This window comes from Saccopteryx bilineata, chromosome 9, assembly GCF_036850765.1.
Source record: "Saccopteryx bilineata isolate mSacBil1 chromosome 9, mSacBil1_pri_phased_curated, whole genome shotgun sequence".
Taxonomy (NCBI): Eukaryota; Metazoa; Chordata; class Mammalia; order Chiroptera; family Emballonuridae; genus Saccopteryx; species Saccopteryx bilineata.
This window is the reverse complement of record NC_089498.1, coordinates 38,716,715-38,730,654: the sequence shown is the minus strand read 5'-3', so window position 1 is coordinate 38,730,654 and position 13,940 is coordinate 38,716,715. Positions and strand designations below refer to the sequence as shown.

General features: G+C 47.3%; 1 protein-coding gene and 1 long non-coding RNA gene across 9 annotated transcripts in view; one reads left to right on the top strand and one right to left on the bottom strand.

Moving 5' to 3' along the window:
* The window catches only part of LOC136313548 (uncharacterized), a 32,210-nt gene extending 22,679 nt beyond the window's left edge, over positions 1-9,531 (top strand). The window contains exons 2-4 of one of the 2 annotated variants that reach the window (XR_010727162.1): positions 5,468-5,593; positions 7,609-7,753; positions 8,937-9,531. This is a non-coding gene — a long non-coding RNA (uncharacterized lncRNA). The remainder of the gene's footprint in view (positions 1-5,467; positions 5,594-7,608; positions 7,754-8,936) is intronic. The other variant, XR_010727161.1, reaches the window with a different exon arrangement.
* The window catches only part of ANKRD11 (ankyrin repeat domain containing 11), a 272,080-nt gene continuing 261,628 nt past the window's right edge, over positions 3,489-13,940 (bottom strand). For all 7 annotated transcript variants that reach the window (XM_066244044.1, XM_066244045.1, XM_066244049.1 and 4 more), the window contains 4 exons: positions 11,085-11,183; positions 10,855-10,998; positions 8,399-8,491; positions 3,489-4,466 (listed from right to left, as the gene is read on the bottom strand). In XM_066244044.1, the coding sequence (XP_066100141.1) occupies positions 4,281-4,466; positions 8,399-8,491; positions 10,855-10,998; positions 11,085-11,183 (522 nt within the window). In that variant the 3' untranslated portion in view covers positions 3,489-4,280. The remainder of the gene's footprint in view (positions 4,467-8,398; positions 8,492-10,854; positions 10,999-11,084; positions 11,184-13,940) is intronic.

The window sequence follows — 13,940 nt, the reverse complement described above, 5'->3', positions numbered from 1 at the left end:
TTATTGATTACTGTACCTTTAGAGTAAGTTTTGAAATCAGGAAGTGAGTCCCCCAGCTTTGTTCTTTTTTTCAAAATTATTTTGGCTATTTGGGGTCTCTTGAGATTTTATATGAACTTTACAATGGGTTTTCCTTTTCTTGCCAAAAAAAAATGTCCTTTGGATTTTGATAGGGATTGTTTTGAATCTATAGATTGCTTTGTGTAGTACTGGTACCTTAACAAAATTATGCCTTCCGATCCATAAATATGGAATGAATTTCCATTATTTGTCATTTTTCTTTCTAGCTATGTTTTGTAGTTTTCAGTGTACAAGTCTTTCACCTCCTCAGTTAATTCCTAAGTATTTTAATCTTTGTGAGCTATTGTGAATGAAATTATTTTTAAAAAGGGATACATTTTTCTTTTTTTTTTTTTTTTTTTGTATTTTTCTGAAGCTGGAAACTGGGAGAGACAGTCAGACAGACTCCCGCATGCGCCCGACCGGAATCCACCCAGCACGCCCACCAGGGGCAACGCTCTGCCCACCAGGGGGCAATGCTCTGCCCCTCCGGGGTGTCGCTCTGTTGCGACCAGAGCCACTCTAGCGCCTGGGGCAGAAGCCAAGGAGCCATCCCCAGCGCCCCGGCCATCTATGCTCCAATGGAGCCTCGCTGCGGGAGGGGAAGAGAGAGACAGAGAGGAAGGAGAGGGGGAGGGGTGAAGCAGATGGGCGCTTCTCCTGTGTGCCCTGGCCGGGAATCGAACCTGGGACCCCTTGCACGCCAGGCCGACACTCTACCACTGAGCCAACCGGCCAGGGCCTGAAATTATTTCTGTAATTTTCCTTTCAGGTTGTTCATTTCTATTTCTTTAGAAATAGAAATGCAGTAGGGGTAGTGCCAGGTGTGTGGAACAAGGGGCTAATGGTGAAACCCCAGTGCCTGGGGCCAAGCACTGCCTTCCTCCAGTTCAAGCCAGAGACCCTTCTGAGGGCAGCCTGATGCCCATAATTGCAGTTACAGGCCTTAGGGACCATCAGCACTATCTCCAGACCAGGCAGAATTCTAGACTCCTGAGTATTCTAAAAATATCTGTACTGACTCCTCAAGCCCAGAGATGAACCCTAGGAGCAGAACCACAGACCACCTTTGTTTTTTGAATTTATAAATGTTCTCTGTGGGACAGGATCTCTCCTAATGCCCACCAGGCTCTGCACGCTGTACAGGGGTTCACAAGCACGGGGCCAGGGGTTCCAGAACTTCTGGCTGTTGTGACCTGAAGCTGCTAGCACCAAGATGTGTTCCTGGAAATTAGTCCAAATTCATATATGTTGTTTAAAAAAGAAGCAGGACTTAAAAGAAGTGTTATTGTGATCAAAATTCTGTGTTTAGATAAATAACTTTTGCCCAGAAAATACATTGGAGCTCTGCTGGTGTCTCTGTGCCCCTTCCTAGATATACAAGTGGTGGGACCAGCCTGGAGGGAGTTCACACACGGGGGAGAACAGAATCAGAAGTGGGGGTGGGGTGTGCATGCTCCCCCTGTGTTATCCCAGACACAGATCCCCACAAGGTCACACCAGGTGCTTTGGGGAAATCAAAGCCCTGCACATGACCCGGCACCCAGAGAATGATCATGAGCCTTACCTACACCTGAGCAGGAAATGATGGCAGGCTGCCTCAGACCAGTCAGGAGCCCACTTTCAGGCAGGCTGCTTTGCCATGGATGTGGCACCAGGAACACTGTGAGGCAGCTGTGTGTGTGGGCTCATCTCTACAGTTCCTGCTGCCCCCCCAGGTATAGAAGCATGGAGAAGAGTGAGGGATCCCAGGACATGAGCGAGGAAAAGGTCTACCCACACCCTGCTGCCTGGACCTATCTGTCCCCTCCACACACTACACATTCCTGCAGCACCCCAGGTGTTGGGGCAGCCAACTCTCAGAACAGGGGTTAGAGACAGGGCGGGGGTAAGGGTGGTCTAGGAGAAAATGCCACTTTGGGAGACAGTACTCAAAGGAGCACTCCTGCGCACCCCCAGACAGTCTGGTGCATGGTGCAGCCACCATGCTGACTCTCATCCCATTCCTTCAGGTGTCCTCCTTGTAAAGGAGCACAGGATGCAAATGCCCTGTCTGCTCTGTGCAAGGCCCAGTTCCTCCTGGGACACGCTCGCTGGGCTCAAACCTCCAACTCTTGCTCCTGGAGCTGGTTTTCTTCTAGCACAGGGGTTCTTAAAGTGGGGACCCCACACCCCACACCAGCTGCTACACCTCCCAGAGAACCTGTTAGCAACATAGACCCAGCCTCAACCAGCTCTCTCCGCAGAAGGGGCAGGTAAAGCCAGGAAGTGAGAGCTGGCCAGGCCTGGACAGTGGTCTTTCCAAAGCCACACTGCCCAGAGAACCTGCTGCCTCAGCAGTGCATGACTGTTCCCTTCCTACTTCTGGCAGGACCCTCAAAAGAGATGATGCAGGCATCATGTTAATAGAGAGGACTTGTTCTCTGTTCCCATGCCCTCAGTCTCCTCAGCAGAGAAAAAACCTTAGCATTTTGCAGACCCATGCCTTTGTTGTCTGCCTGGGGTGTGGGATGTAAAGAATACAGGGTTTGGACCCTGGCCTCCCAGCTAACTCCTCCCTGTCATAAGCTGAGCAACTCCTGGGGAAGAGGAGGCTAGCCCTTTGGGTCCCAGTAAAGGCAGGAAAGGAGGGGAAAATACATCTGACCCTTAACATGGATTTGAACTGCACGGGTCCACTTACATATTTCCCCCAATAAATGTAAATATATTTTCTCTTCCTTATAGTTTTTAAAGTAATACATCCTTTTTCTAGCTTTACTGTAAGAATACAATATGTCATACATTTAACACACAAAATATGTGTTAATCAACTATGTTACCTGTAAGGCTTCTGGTCAGCAGCAGTCTTAATAGTAGTTTTTTTGTTTGTTTGTTTGTTTTTTACAGGGACAGAGAGTCAGAAAGAGGGATAGATTGGGACAGACAGACAGGAACAGAGAGATGAGAAGCATCAATCATCAGTTTTTCATTGGATGCCTTAACTGTTCATTGATTGCTTTCTCATATGTGCCTTGACCGTGGGCCTTCAGCAGACTGAGTAACTCCTTGCTTGAGCTGTGACCTTGGGTCCAAGCTGCTGAGCTTTTTGCTCAAACCAGATGAGCCCGTGCTCAAGCTGGCAACCTCGGGGTCTCAAACCTGGGTCCTCCGCATCCCAGTCTGACGCTCTATCCACTGCACCACCGCTTGGTTAGGCAATAGTAGTTAAGTTTTGAGGGAGTCAAAAGTTATAATCAGATTTTTTACTTTGTTGTTCAAGGGTCAACTGTATAATCTGTTTCAAAATTAAAAGCAAAAAAAAAAAAAAAAAAAAAAAGCTAATCATTTGGGAGGAAAAATGTTTAAGACAATGGAGTTTATCAGTGGAGCAACCCCTTATCTCACAGTCCTGCACATTGGCCTCTCCTGGGGAGAGGACTGTCATGTACAAAGAGTATTTAATTAATTTATTTATTTCTTTACACATAACTGAAGTGATGTTACAGTACATAAGTTATTTACAACTGTGCAGTAATGTGTTGCAAAATAAATTATCTAGAAGGCAGCAAAAGTACATTGTGAATGTGTATAAAACTGTACAGCGTTTACGGGTACACTTTTTATATGATTATTGGCTCTGTAGTGTTTCAAGTTATGTTCTCAGAAAGAGAAACAAAATGCCCAAGATTAAAGGAAAAAATATACAAACCACGTGGATTTGACTCCATTAAAAACACAACTGGAGAGTCCTGGCTCTGTGTCCCTCTGTGGCAGGCAAGTGGGCAGTGCAGCTGGCCCTCACACGGCCCAGCGGCCCAGCCCCAGTCTGAGGCCTGTGGCTGTCGGCAGCTCCATGGCAACAGGACAGCAGCCAGGATGGCACTCTGCCTGCCCTCTGACCTGAAGGTCACTGTGAGAAGTGGACACCTTAATTTCCTTTAGGTGATCAGAATAGAACAAGAAATTTTAAAAAACGCAATGCGTTCTGCAGCTCCTGAAATGCCCGTGCAGCTGGCTGGAAAACAGACCCCAAGGCCATCATGTCCATGTCCCTGAGGTCTCCTTGTCCTCCCTTGGCAGCTGGTATAAAAGAGCCGTGCTCCAGGGGGCAAAGTGCAGGGATTTTCCTGGGTGTTCCCACCGGAGGGGCAAGGTCTCCTTCTGCCACCTGGACTCAGCAGCCCTGGGCTGACCCATGTGGCCCTTGTTTGTGTCCTGTGCAGCTGTCCTGTGATGTGTCAAGCTGGAAGAAGCACGAAGTCGTCGTTGACATCTACCATGGGCACATAGAAGGAGGGCACCTCATTCACACACAAGGACTTGTGCCCGGCGGGGTCCAGCTCCTGGACCTTCAGCTGCCACTCCATCCTCTGCACAGCATTGAGGGCCGCAGCCTCATGTTGCTGCCGCATCAGGAGACATGTCTACACAGAAAACACAACAAGTGTGAGGGAAGTGGAGGCAAAACCCTCACTCACTCCCCAGGTGCCTGAGCAAGAGGACTGGGCCTGGGCCTCCACTGCCCACACACCCTGCCACAATGCAGTGGTCCCTCGTCTATCGCAGGGGTTAGGTTCCAGAACCCTCTGCGATAGGCGAAAATTCGTGAAGTAGCAACCTTACTTTTATTTTATTTGTATATATTTTAAGGCTTTATAAACCCTCCCACACTCTTATAAACCTTTCCCACACTTATTTTGCTGCAAAAATAATTAAAATGATAAATATATAAAAAATAATATACAACAAAATCCCATAATAGAGCAAAAAATTCAAGATACAAAATTAGATATATACAATTTAAAAATCTGCGATACAGTGAGACTGTGAAAAGTGAACTGCAATATGGTGAGGGACGACTGTACCCACTGGGAGGACAGGGTTGAGGGACCCAGGTGAAGCTATGGCCGCAGGATGGCTTCCCCCTCTGCATGACCCATAGTGCCATGGCACAGGCCACCTGACACCCATGGCCTTCTCATCCTGCCCTGTGAGTGGTCTTGTGGACCACATGGGGAGTCTAGCCCTGCTCTGTGCCCCTACCCTCCATGGTTTCACAATAACATCTAATAAGAATTAGCAACTGATTTTCTTTTTTGTTTTATAATTATTTATTGGTGGTAATATTGATTTTACTTGCATTTATAGTGGAAAGTATATCTTGGTTTTTATCTAGGGTTTAGTATTAAAATGTTTAATCTTCATGGGTATATTATTAAATACATACTAAATCATATTAAGTAGGTACAAAGTTAAAACCCGAAATAATGACTTACTGGATTACTGAAATGGGACATAACTAGATGTAGCACATGTGGATCTGGGGTGGAGCACATTCTGGAAGCACAGGGTTTTTTTTGTTTGTTTGTTTGTTTTTTGTTTTTTAAGATTTTTTTTTAAAAGACTTTATTCACTCAATTTTCAGAGAGGAGAGAGAGAGGGAGGAGGAAGCATCAACTTCCCATATATGCCTTGACCAGGCAAGCCCAGGGTTTCGAACCGGCGACCTCAGTGTTCCAGATCGAGGCTTTATCCCACTGCGCCATCACAGGTCAGGCAGCACAGGCTGTTTTTAATACGGCCAGGTAGTGAACTATACTTTGGGTTAACAAAGTATGACAATGCTACACTACAGTAAAATAATCTTATTTTCTTAGATGTATACCAAAGTATTTGTCATGGAATAAAAACAATGTCTCATTTACTTTAAAATAATTATTTTTTAAAGTGTGTTCTAGGGGGAAATAAAAATCCTCCTCTATCTTTAGTCTTCTGCCAATAACCACTGTGTACCACCATGTAGCAGCCGCAGCCATACCTCTAAACTGCCTTCGCACATGTATGCTGCAATGTGACTGGGCCTCAGGATCAACCCTCTTCATTAAGCAACTCAGATATCCTCACAGGTTGGGCTATGTTTGATGGAATTCTGAGTTTCCATTTTATTGGGTTGTTTCAATGAACTTTTAAATTTAATGGGGTGACATTGATCAATAAAAATACATAGGTTTCAGGTAAACATCTGTATAGCAATTTGATGTGCTGATTGCACTATATGCCCAATACCCAAAGTCAAATCATTTTCTCTGACCATGTACTTGTCCCTCTTAGAGAAGGGAGAGAGAAGCATCCACTTATTATTTCATTTAGTTGTGTGCTCACTGACTGCTTCTCTACATGCCCTAACCAGTGGTTGAACCCGTATCCTCTGTGCTCCAGGTCAATGCTTTATCTACTGACCCACCCAGCCAGGGCCCAATGAACTTTTTAATACATATTCTTGAGTTTTAAATTGAATAAAGTGAACTTGCTAGGTTAGGTGGCCCAAACACTGTGAAGTTTGACAGATACTGTTTACCCTACAAAACTACCAAATGGCACCTGTCTCTTGACTGCAGGGATGCACAGGGAAGGCTGGCAATCTGTTTTCTAAATAGGAACGAGTTTAACTTGTGGTTCCATTTGGTCACACGGAACATGGCCTCATGGAGATGTAGCTGCTTCATCTCCTTTGTGCACTCTCTCTACATTCTCCACTAATTTCTTTTTCTGTCCATCTTTTTTTTTTTTTTAAAGGTAGTGGAGATTTTTTTTTTAATTTATTCATTTTTTAGAGAGGAGAGGGAGAGACAGAGAGAGAGAAGGGGGGAGGAGCTGCAAGCATCAACTCCCATATGTGCCTTGACCAGGCAAGCCCAGGGTTTCGAACCGGCGACCTCAGCATTTCCAGGTCGACGCTTTATCCACTGCACCACCACAGGTCAGGCCATCTTTTTTCTTACACTAGCTTGTAAGTTCATTTGTACATTCAAGAAATGGCTCTTAGCCCTGGCCGGTTGGCTCGGTGGTACAGCGTCAGCCCAGTGTGTAAAGTCCCAGGTTCAATTCCCGGCCAGGGCACATAGGAGAGGTGCCCATCTGCTTCTCCACCCTTCCCCCCTCCTTTCTCTCTCTCTCTCTCTCTCTTCTCTCGCATCCAAGGCTCCACTGGAACAAAGTTGGCCCTGGGCGCTAAGGATAGCTCCATGGCCTCCACCTCAGGTGCTAGAATGGCTCTGGTTGCAATGGAGCATCGCCTCTTAGTGGGCATGCTGGTGGATCCTGGTCAGGCACATGTGGGAATCTCTCTGCCTACTTGCTTCTCACTTCAGAAAAAAAAAAAAGGCACTTATATGGCACTTTTAATGTACAAAGTGTAATTTTAATGTGGTTAAAAATTCTTTCTCGCCTGACCAGGCGGTGGCGCAGTGGATAGAGCGTCAGACTGGGATGCGGAGGACCCAGGTTTGAGACCCCGAGGTCGCCAGCTTCAGCATGGGCTCATCTGGCTTGAGCAAAGCTCACCAGCTTGAACCCAAGGCCCCTGGCTCCAGCAAGGGGTTACTCAGTCTGCTGTAGCCCACGGTCAAGGCACATATGAGAAAGCAATCAATGAGCAACTAAGGTGTCAGAACGAAAAACTGATGATTGATGCTTCTCATCTCTCTTTGTTCCTGTCTGTCCCTCTCTCTGACTCTCTCTGTCCTTGTAAAAAATAAAAATAAAAAATTCTTTCTCTTTTTCTAGGAAAATCTTGCCTGTGACTCCCTTGAAGCCTGGCTGCTAGTGAACAGAAAACATTGGTGTTACTCCGCGCTATCACCTTGGAGCTGGGCTCATCTCAGCTGTACCTATGTGCACTGCTGTGGCACCATGGTCATGGGTAGCTGAGGTAAGGGATGCAGGTTAAGGCTGGCATCCTAGAAACACTGTCTTACTCTCCAAGAACAGGTATCACAGTGGGGGAGCTTTGGATTCCCCTCCATAAGCTCTTTTAGCTCTCAGTGAGAAGAACAGCAGGTACAGCCCAGTCGGCCCTGCTTCATGAAGCTTCCTGGGGTAGTGCTAAGTTGTGTTGTGTGCTAATTCTGTAACTGGCACATTATTATTGATAAGTTTTACAACTGGTTCTTATGAGTGACCCCATGTGCAACTGTAGCAACTGAAGATGGGGATTTGCTTCTTACTTGCTAATCTTTCTATCTCCCACCCATCCTCTGGCCTGCTGCACTGGTCAGCATGTCTAGAGCAGTAGTGATGGGTGTATGATGTGACCTTTGAGGAAGGCTCAAGGTGGGCTCCCAAAGAGGTCTGACCGCCAGCTGATGACAGGCGTTGCTCCCCGCACACCTGGGGACAGGAGGGAAGACACTCTAAGGAGGTAACATGGGGTAGGAGACTCTGAAAGTATCAGCTGGGTTCAGAGAGTCTGAAACTGTCACCTACAAACATAGGACCCAGAAGCAGCTTCCCCCTGTCCCAGCTGACTCCCAACCCAGATGCAGTTTTGGGGGGGGCAGGAGTATAGAGCACCTACCTTCATGCGGTCATACTTGTCATCCACATCCTGGAGCCAGGAGATGAACTGGCGGGCATTGAACCGATCTCGCACAGACTTATTCTCATCACCCTGGAAAAGAAATCAAATATGGGTGTTTGATAGGGGAACAAGGGAGAAGGCACAACTGCAGGGCACTTCCAATCCTCCTTCCTAAGTACAGAATGAAAGCTGCAGCCTCATTCCTAAATCCACATGTTGTAATCATGCTCAAGGCCAGACCAGTGTGCCCCTTGGTCCCCCTCCTCCCCATATAGCTTTCATAACACACCTAGGAGGCTGTGGGGCCATCTGGATGCTGTCTGTGGTGGAGCTTCCCTGGGGGTGACTTGGGACTCCCCCATGAGATCTTTCTGCACATCTGTTATGCCCCTGGAGGAAACAGAACTGGGAAGCCCTCCGACTCTGGCCTGCACTGGTTTTGGAGGCCACACACAGGTGCACGGTAAAGCTGGCGAAGATATGTTTTAACTTCTTCTGTTTGTAAACATTGAAAATATTTTTTTTCTTTGTAAAGGATGTTCGAGAGGCCTAAGATGGCTGAGGACCAGCCTCCTGGTTTCACTCTGTAGGAGTGCTACCTTGATGTTACCATCCTCAAGTACGGCAGCGTCTTCGCCTGCGATGGACTGCAGTTTACAAACAGGGATGCCTTAGAAGGGACCAGGAGACAATGGAGCAGGTAGTTTTCACAGACTCCTGCTTCTCCCCGGATGTTGGGGTGGTCAGCATGCTGAGGAGAACATGTGAAAGTCTCTCAGCCACAGGTACATGTGCGACCAACCACCTGGTGGCTGAGCCCAGGCCCCACACCAAACATATTTGAGGGGAAGAAGCTGCAGCCTGAGGTCTTCTCTCTTTGACATTCAGAAGGAATGCAGAATATTTTTTAAAGAACAGGAAATTCCTTTTCTTTTAGATACAAAAAGTGAAACTTTCAAACACCCAACCATAAAGTAATCACTAGGATCCTCAGCCAAATATATTGTTTTATAGTTTGTTGACAGATGTTTGCTTTAGAAAAAAATCTTGTGATACATAGTATCTATGTTAGGGAAACTTTTAAAGATGTACCCTTAAAGACTGTATATTAAGTGAATGGAAAATCTTCAATGTGCTAATAAAAAAATTTTTAACTAAAACCACTGAACCACTGTATGTTACCATACAACCACAGCCAACCCTGGAATGCTGCTCTGAACCCCAAGCACCCATGTGATCCTGATGCAGCAGGAGTTAATGCCAGCCAAGGGGCCAGGAGGAGTATCTGTCAGTACGGGACTTGGTGCCAAGACCTGAACAGTGAAGGGGGCAACAGGAGAGGCCCAAGAGAACAAGCGTTCTGGGAAAGTCCGCGTACGCTGGGGTTAGGGCCAAGAAGCAGAAGGCAGGACCAGGATGACTCTCACTGGGTTGTCCCTTAAAAGGCCACAGTGGTTGCTGGGGAAGAGAATAAATGGGGGAGTAAAACCCAGGGCAGACAGCCTCAGAAGGCCAGGCCTGAGTGCAGTAGGCAGCAGGTGGGAGAAACAGCCAGGCTCAAGATGGACATGGGGGGGATATGAGAATCCACTTTGCATATTAAATCCTAGCCATGTCCATGGACAGGTCAAGAGGGAGCTGAAAAGCAGGTGAGGCCTCTTGCCATTTAATGGTACAATCTTACACCCCAGCAGACAGAGGCAGGGAGACCTGCATGGGCACCCAAATGTTTAGTGACAGGTCAGAATGGGTGGGGAAAACAAAGGGTATGACCACATGGGATAGATCTAACCCTGGGAGCAGAGCAAGCCAGGATGACCAGCTGGCGTGGAGGAGGCAGAGTCACTCTGGAGGACAGAAGGGCAGTGCTCTGGGTTCTGCTGCCTAGCCTGCACCAGACCAGCAGGAAAATTCTATGAGGACCCAGGGGCAAGTGTGTCCATGGGGGTGGAGAGGAAACCAGTGCTACGTGAAGCAGCCCCAGCCTCCCACACCTCTTGGACCCTGGCTGCAAAGCCTTGCTCCCACTTGTCACCATGCTTGTGCAAGACCACTAATGTCCCCAGCATGGTAGCCTTTTATGGGGCCTTCGCTGCAGAAGGCTATTTGGCAACAGCTTTAGGTTCTGCTCATCCTAATCATATGTATGTTTTAAGAGAAAAGTTGAACTCATTAAGTGACTGAGACTGAGTCCCAGCCCAACCTAGTGACCTCAGAGCCTGTGCCCATGAGGACCCTGGAAGGGAGCCTCAAAGGGCCCATGCAGTATCTCATGACAGCATTACATATACTGCTGTCTGATCACCTATGCCTCCCATATGGGAGACCTGCTCATGTGATTAGCGTAGAGTTTATGGGATGTATGTGTTTCCTGCTTCTGCCTCTGTGTGTAGCCAAAGCCTGGAAGGTCCAGTTCTTAGACAAGCATGAGTGCATAGCTTGGTGACACTGACCTGGCTTTCCAGAGGCATGTTGTAGACCTCAGAGTCCAGCAGCATGGTGCAGGCGCTAAATGGCACTGCCTGGTTTGCAATGGTCCTTGCTGCCCGGCAGTGAACCCGCAAGATCTCCTGTTCGCAGGAGACAATCAGCTTTTCCTGAAGGATAGAAACCATATGAGCCGATCCTAACATGGCCAGATATATCCTGGGCCCAGAGCCCCCAACCCAAGACCTCTTCTTACCCGCTCAATGCTGTGCTGTAGGCGCAACTTCCCCCTTACGGCCTCCTGCTGCTTGAACAGCTCCTTCAGGGGTTCCGCCAGGGAAGGAGGGGGTGCAATCTGCAATCACAGAGAGTGAAAGGTAGGGGTTAGTGGGGACTGGGAACCTACAATGACAACACAGACCAAGTCTGACCTGAAAACACACCTCTGGTCACATGAAACACAGATACGCACCAGGTAATACCCTGGAAACTAGATGCTGGTACACAAGAGCAGGCTAATGAACTATGGCAGACGCTGGTCCTGAAAGGAGCACTACACAGCTATGAAAAAGAATGAGGGGAAATGAAGAACACATACGCTGTGCTGTCTGTCAGAAGAAATATAAAAAAGATGGAAGAGGAGCAAGCAGTGGGCAGGGGAGAGGAGGAGGACATAGGGCTGCTTCCTTTATTAATGGTGAGGTTACATGTCCCCTATGGAATGTAGGCACTAGTATGAAACACGCAACAGCAGAGCCTAACTATCCTACTGAGAGGAAGAGAGCACTCACCTGGGTCACTTTGGAAAAGACACCATGAGGTGAAAGGCCCAAAGAAACACCCACAAATGCCATCTTCTAACCAGTGCAGGAATTTCACATGTGGGCCAGCACTTGTGAAACAAGACATGTACATTGGGAGTGAACAGGCCAGTTAAACATCACAGGTAAAAAGCACCAAGTCTCTCTTTCAAAGAAGGAAGGTGCAAGCACAGGATGAAGTCAAGGTTTCAATGCAGACCAGATAGAGGGATGTGGAGTAACACACCCCCTGGCTGTGTCACCTGGGACAACAAACATCTTGCACTCAGGACATGGTTTCTAAACAGTGGTTAATGATAGGGCTTAGCTGGAACATCCTGTGGGGCTGTAAAGTGAGAGCGTGCTCAGAAAGATGGGATATCTCCTGATGGCCAATGCTGAAACAGTTTGCACACAAAATAAGCAATGGTGATTCATGTAGGATTATAGGAGAATTCTAATCAATAAATGGAGAAAGAGGGAAATAGAAAATCAGCATTAGGCCAACACCACAGTATGACTGCTACAGACAAAACCCACTAAGGAGACTAAAATCAGTGGCACAAGCTTGAGGAAAATAGAACTTAAGTCTCCAAGTACCTTCCTCAAGACATTTATCAACTATGAAGGAAACGACATTAACTGCACAATGGAGACACTAGGAGACTTGAGCCACGGTTGCCAGGATGTAGCAGCTGAGACCAAGAACCAGACACGATGCACCAAGACCTCATGTCACATCTGTACATTCTCACCAAAAACTTGTCCCTGAGTCCAGTCATGGACATCAGAACAAACACCTAATCAATATTCTTTAGAAGTGTCATCAAAATGTGCCTTCAAGAAAAATGAGAGGTGGGTGACTAACCACAGCTCAGGACACCCAGGAGGAGACGCAGTGTCCTAGAGCCCAGTGAGGGGCACACATATACTCTTTCAACTTTGTCAGTCTAAAATTAACTTAAAATAAGAACATCTAGCTGGTCTTGATAGTGGCACACCATCAGGCCCTGCTCTGTCTCCTTTTTGCCTCAAAGAACCCAGCTCCTTCAGGCCCTGGTGTGACACAGGGCCAGAAAGACAGGAAGGGAGAGAGATGAGAAGCATCAATTCTTTGTTGTGGTACCTTAGTTGTTCATTGACTGCTTTCTCATATGTGCCTAGACAGGAGGGCTACAGCAGAGCCAGTGACCCCTTGCTCGAGCCACCTACCTTGGGCTCAAGCCAATGACCTTGGGCTTCAAGCCAGCAACCTTTGGGCTCAAGCCAGCAACCATGAAGTCATATCCATGATCCTATGCTCAAGCCAGCGACCCCGCGTTCAAGCTGGTGAGCCCACACTCAAGCCAGATGAGCCTGCGCTCAAGCCGGCGACTTCAGGGTTTCGATCCTTGGTCCTCCGTGTCCCAATCTGATGCCCTATCCACTGTGCCACTGCCTGATCAGGCTAGCCTTTCTTATTTTCAGAGTTGTTGTTTTTTTTGTCTGAATATTTCTAAGGCACCACCATTTCCAGATTCTCAAGAGAAAGCACCACAATAAAGCACCAAGACCAATGGTGCCATAGCTGCGTAACAAGGCCTCAGCCATGGGCAGAATGGTGGGAGTTCCACGCCTCAGGCCTGGAGAGAAATCCAGGATTGCTTGACGTCTGCTTGCCTTCACCTAACAGCCTGGGTACTCAATTATGTGGTAATAGGAATTAAAACAGCTTTCTTCTAGAAAGGCATGAATCCAGTAAAAGAGAAGTAGAGATGCCCAGATCACTGACAGGGTGAACCTGGGGTAGTAGGAATACAGTGTTTTATTTTCTAAACTTTGTATAGTGGTCATGGGACTCTTTTATTTTAGTAACTAAAATTTAAACATGAAGTCTCACCAAACAATAAATTTTAAGCCTGATTTTTCTTAATCTAGTGACCCAGAGAAAGCCAGGCAGCTGAATCCTCCAAGGCCAGACAAGCGCACAGTTGCCTCAGTCTCCCCTCTCTAGAGCGACTTGGGGTTAGAGCATCTAGAGAAGGAAGACTGATGCTGACTCCATCCTGCTCAGTTCAAACTGGCTGTGTTCCCGAGGAATAAAGCACTAAGCTACATAGGGAGAGAGGTGGCCGTTGTGGCTGTGCTCCTATTCTTCAGCCATTGAACCTGATGTTGAGAGCCACTCACCCTCTTCAGGAGATACTGGATGTCAGTCCTGGTTAGCTGAGCTTTCTGTCTGATGGAGACCAGCATAGATAGTGACTTTTGGAATACCAATGTCTGAGAGCAGAACACATGCATCCAACGTGACCCTTCTTTCGGACAGTAAA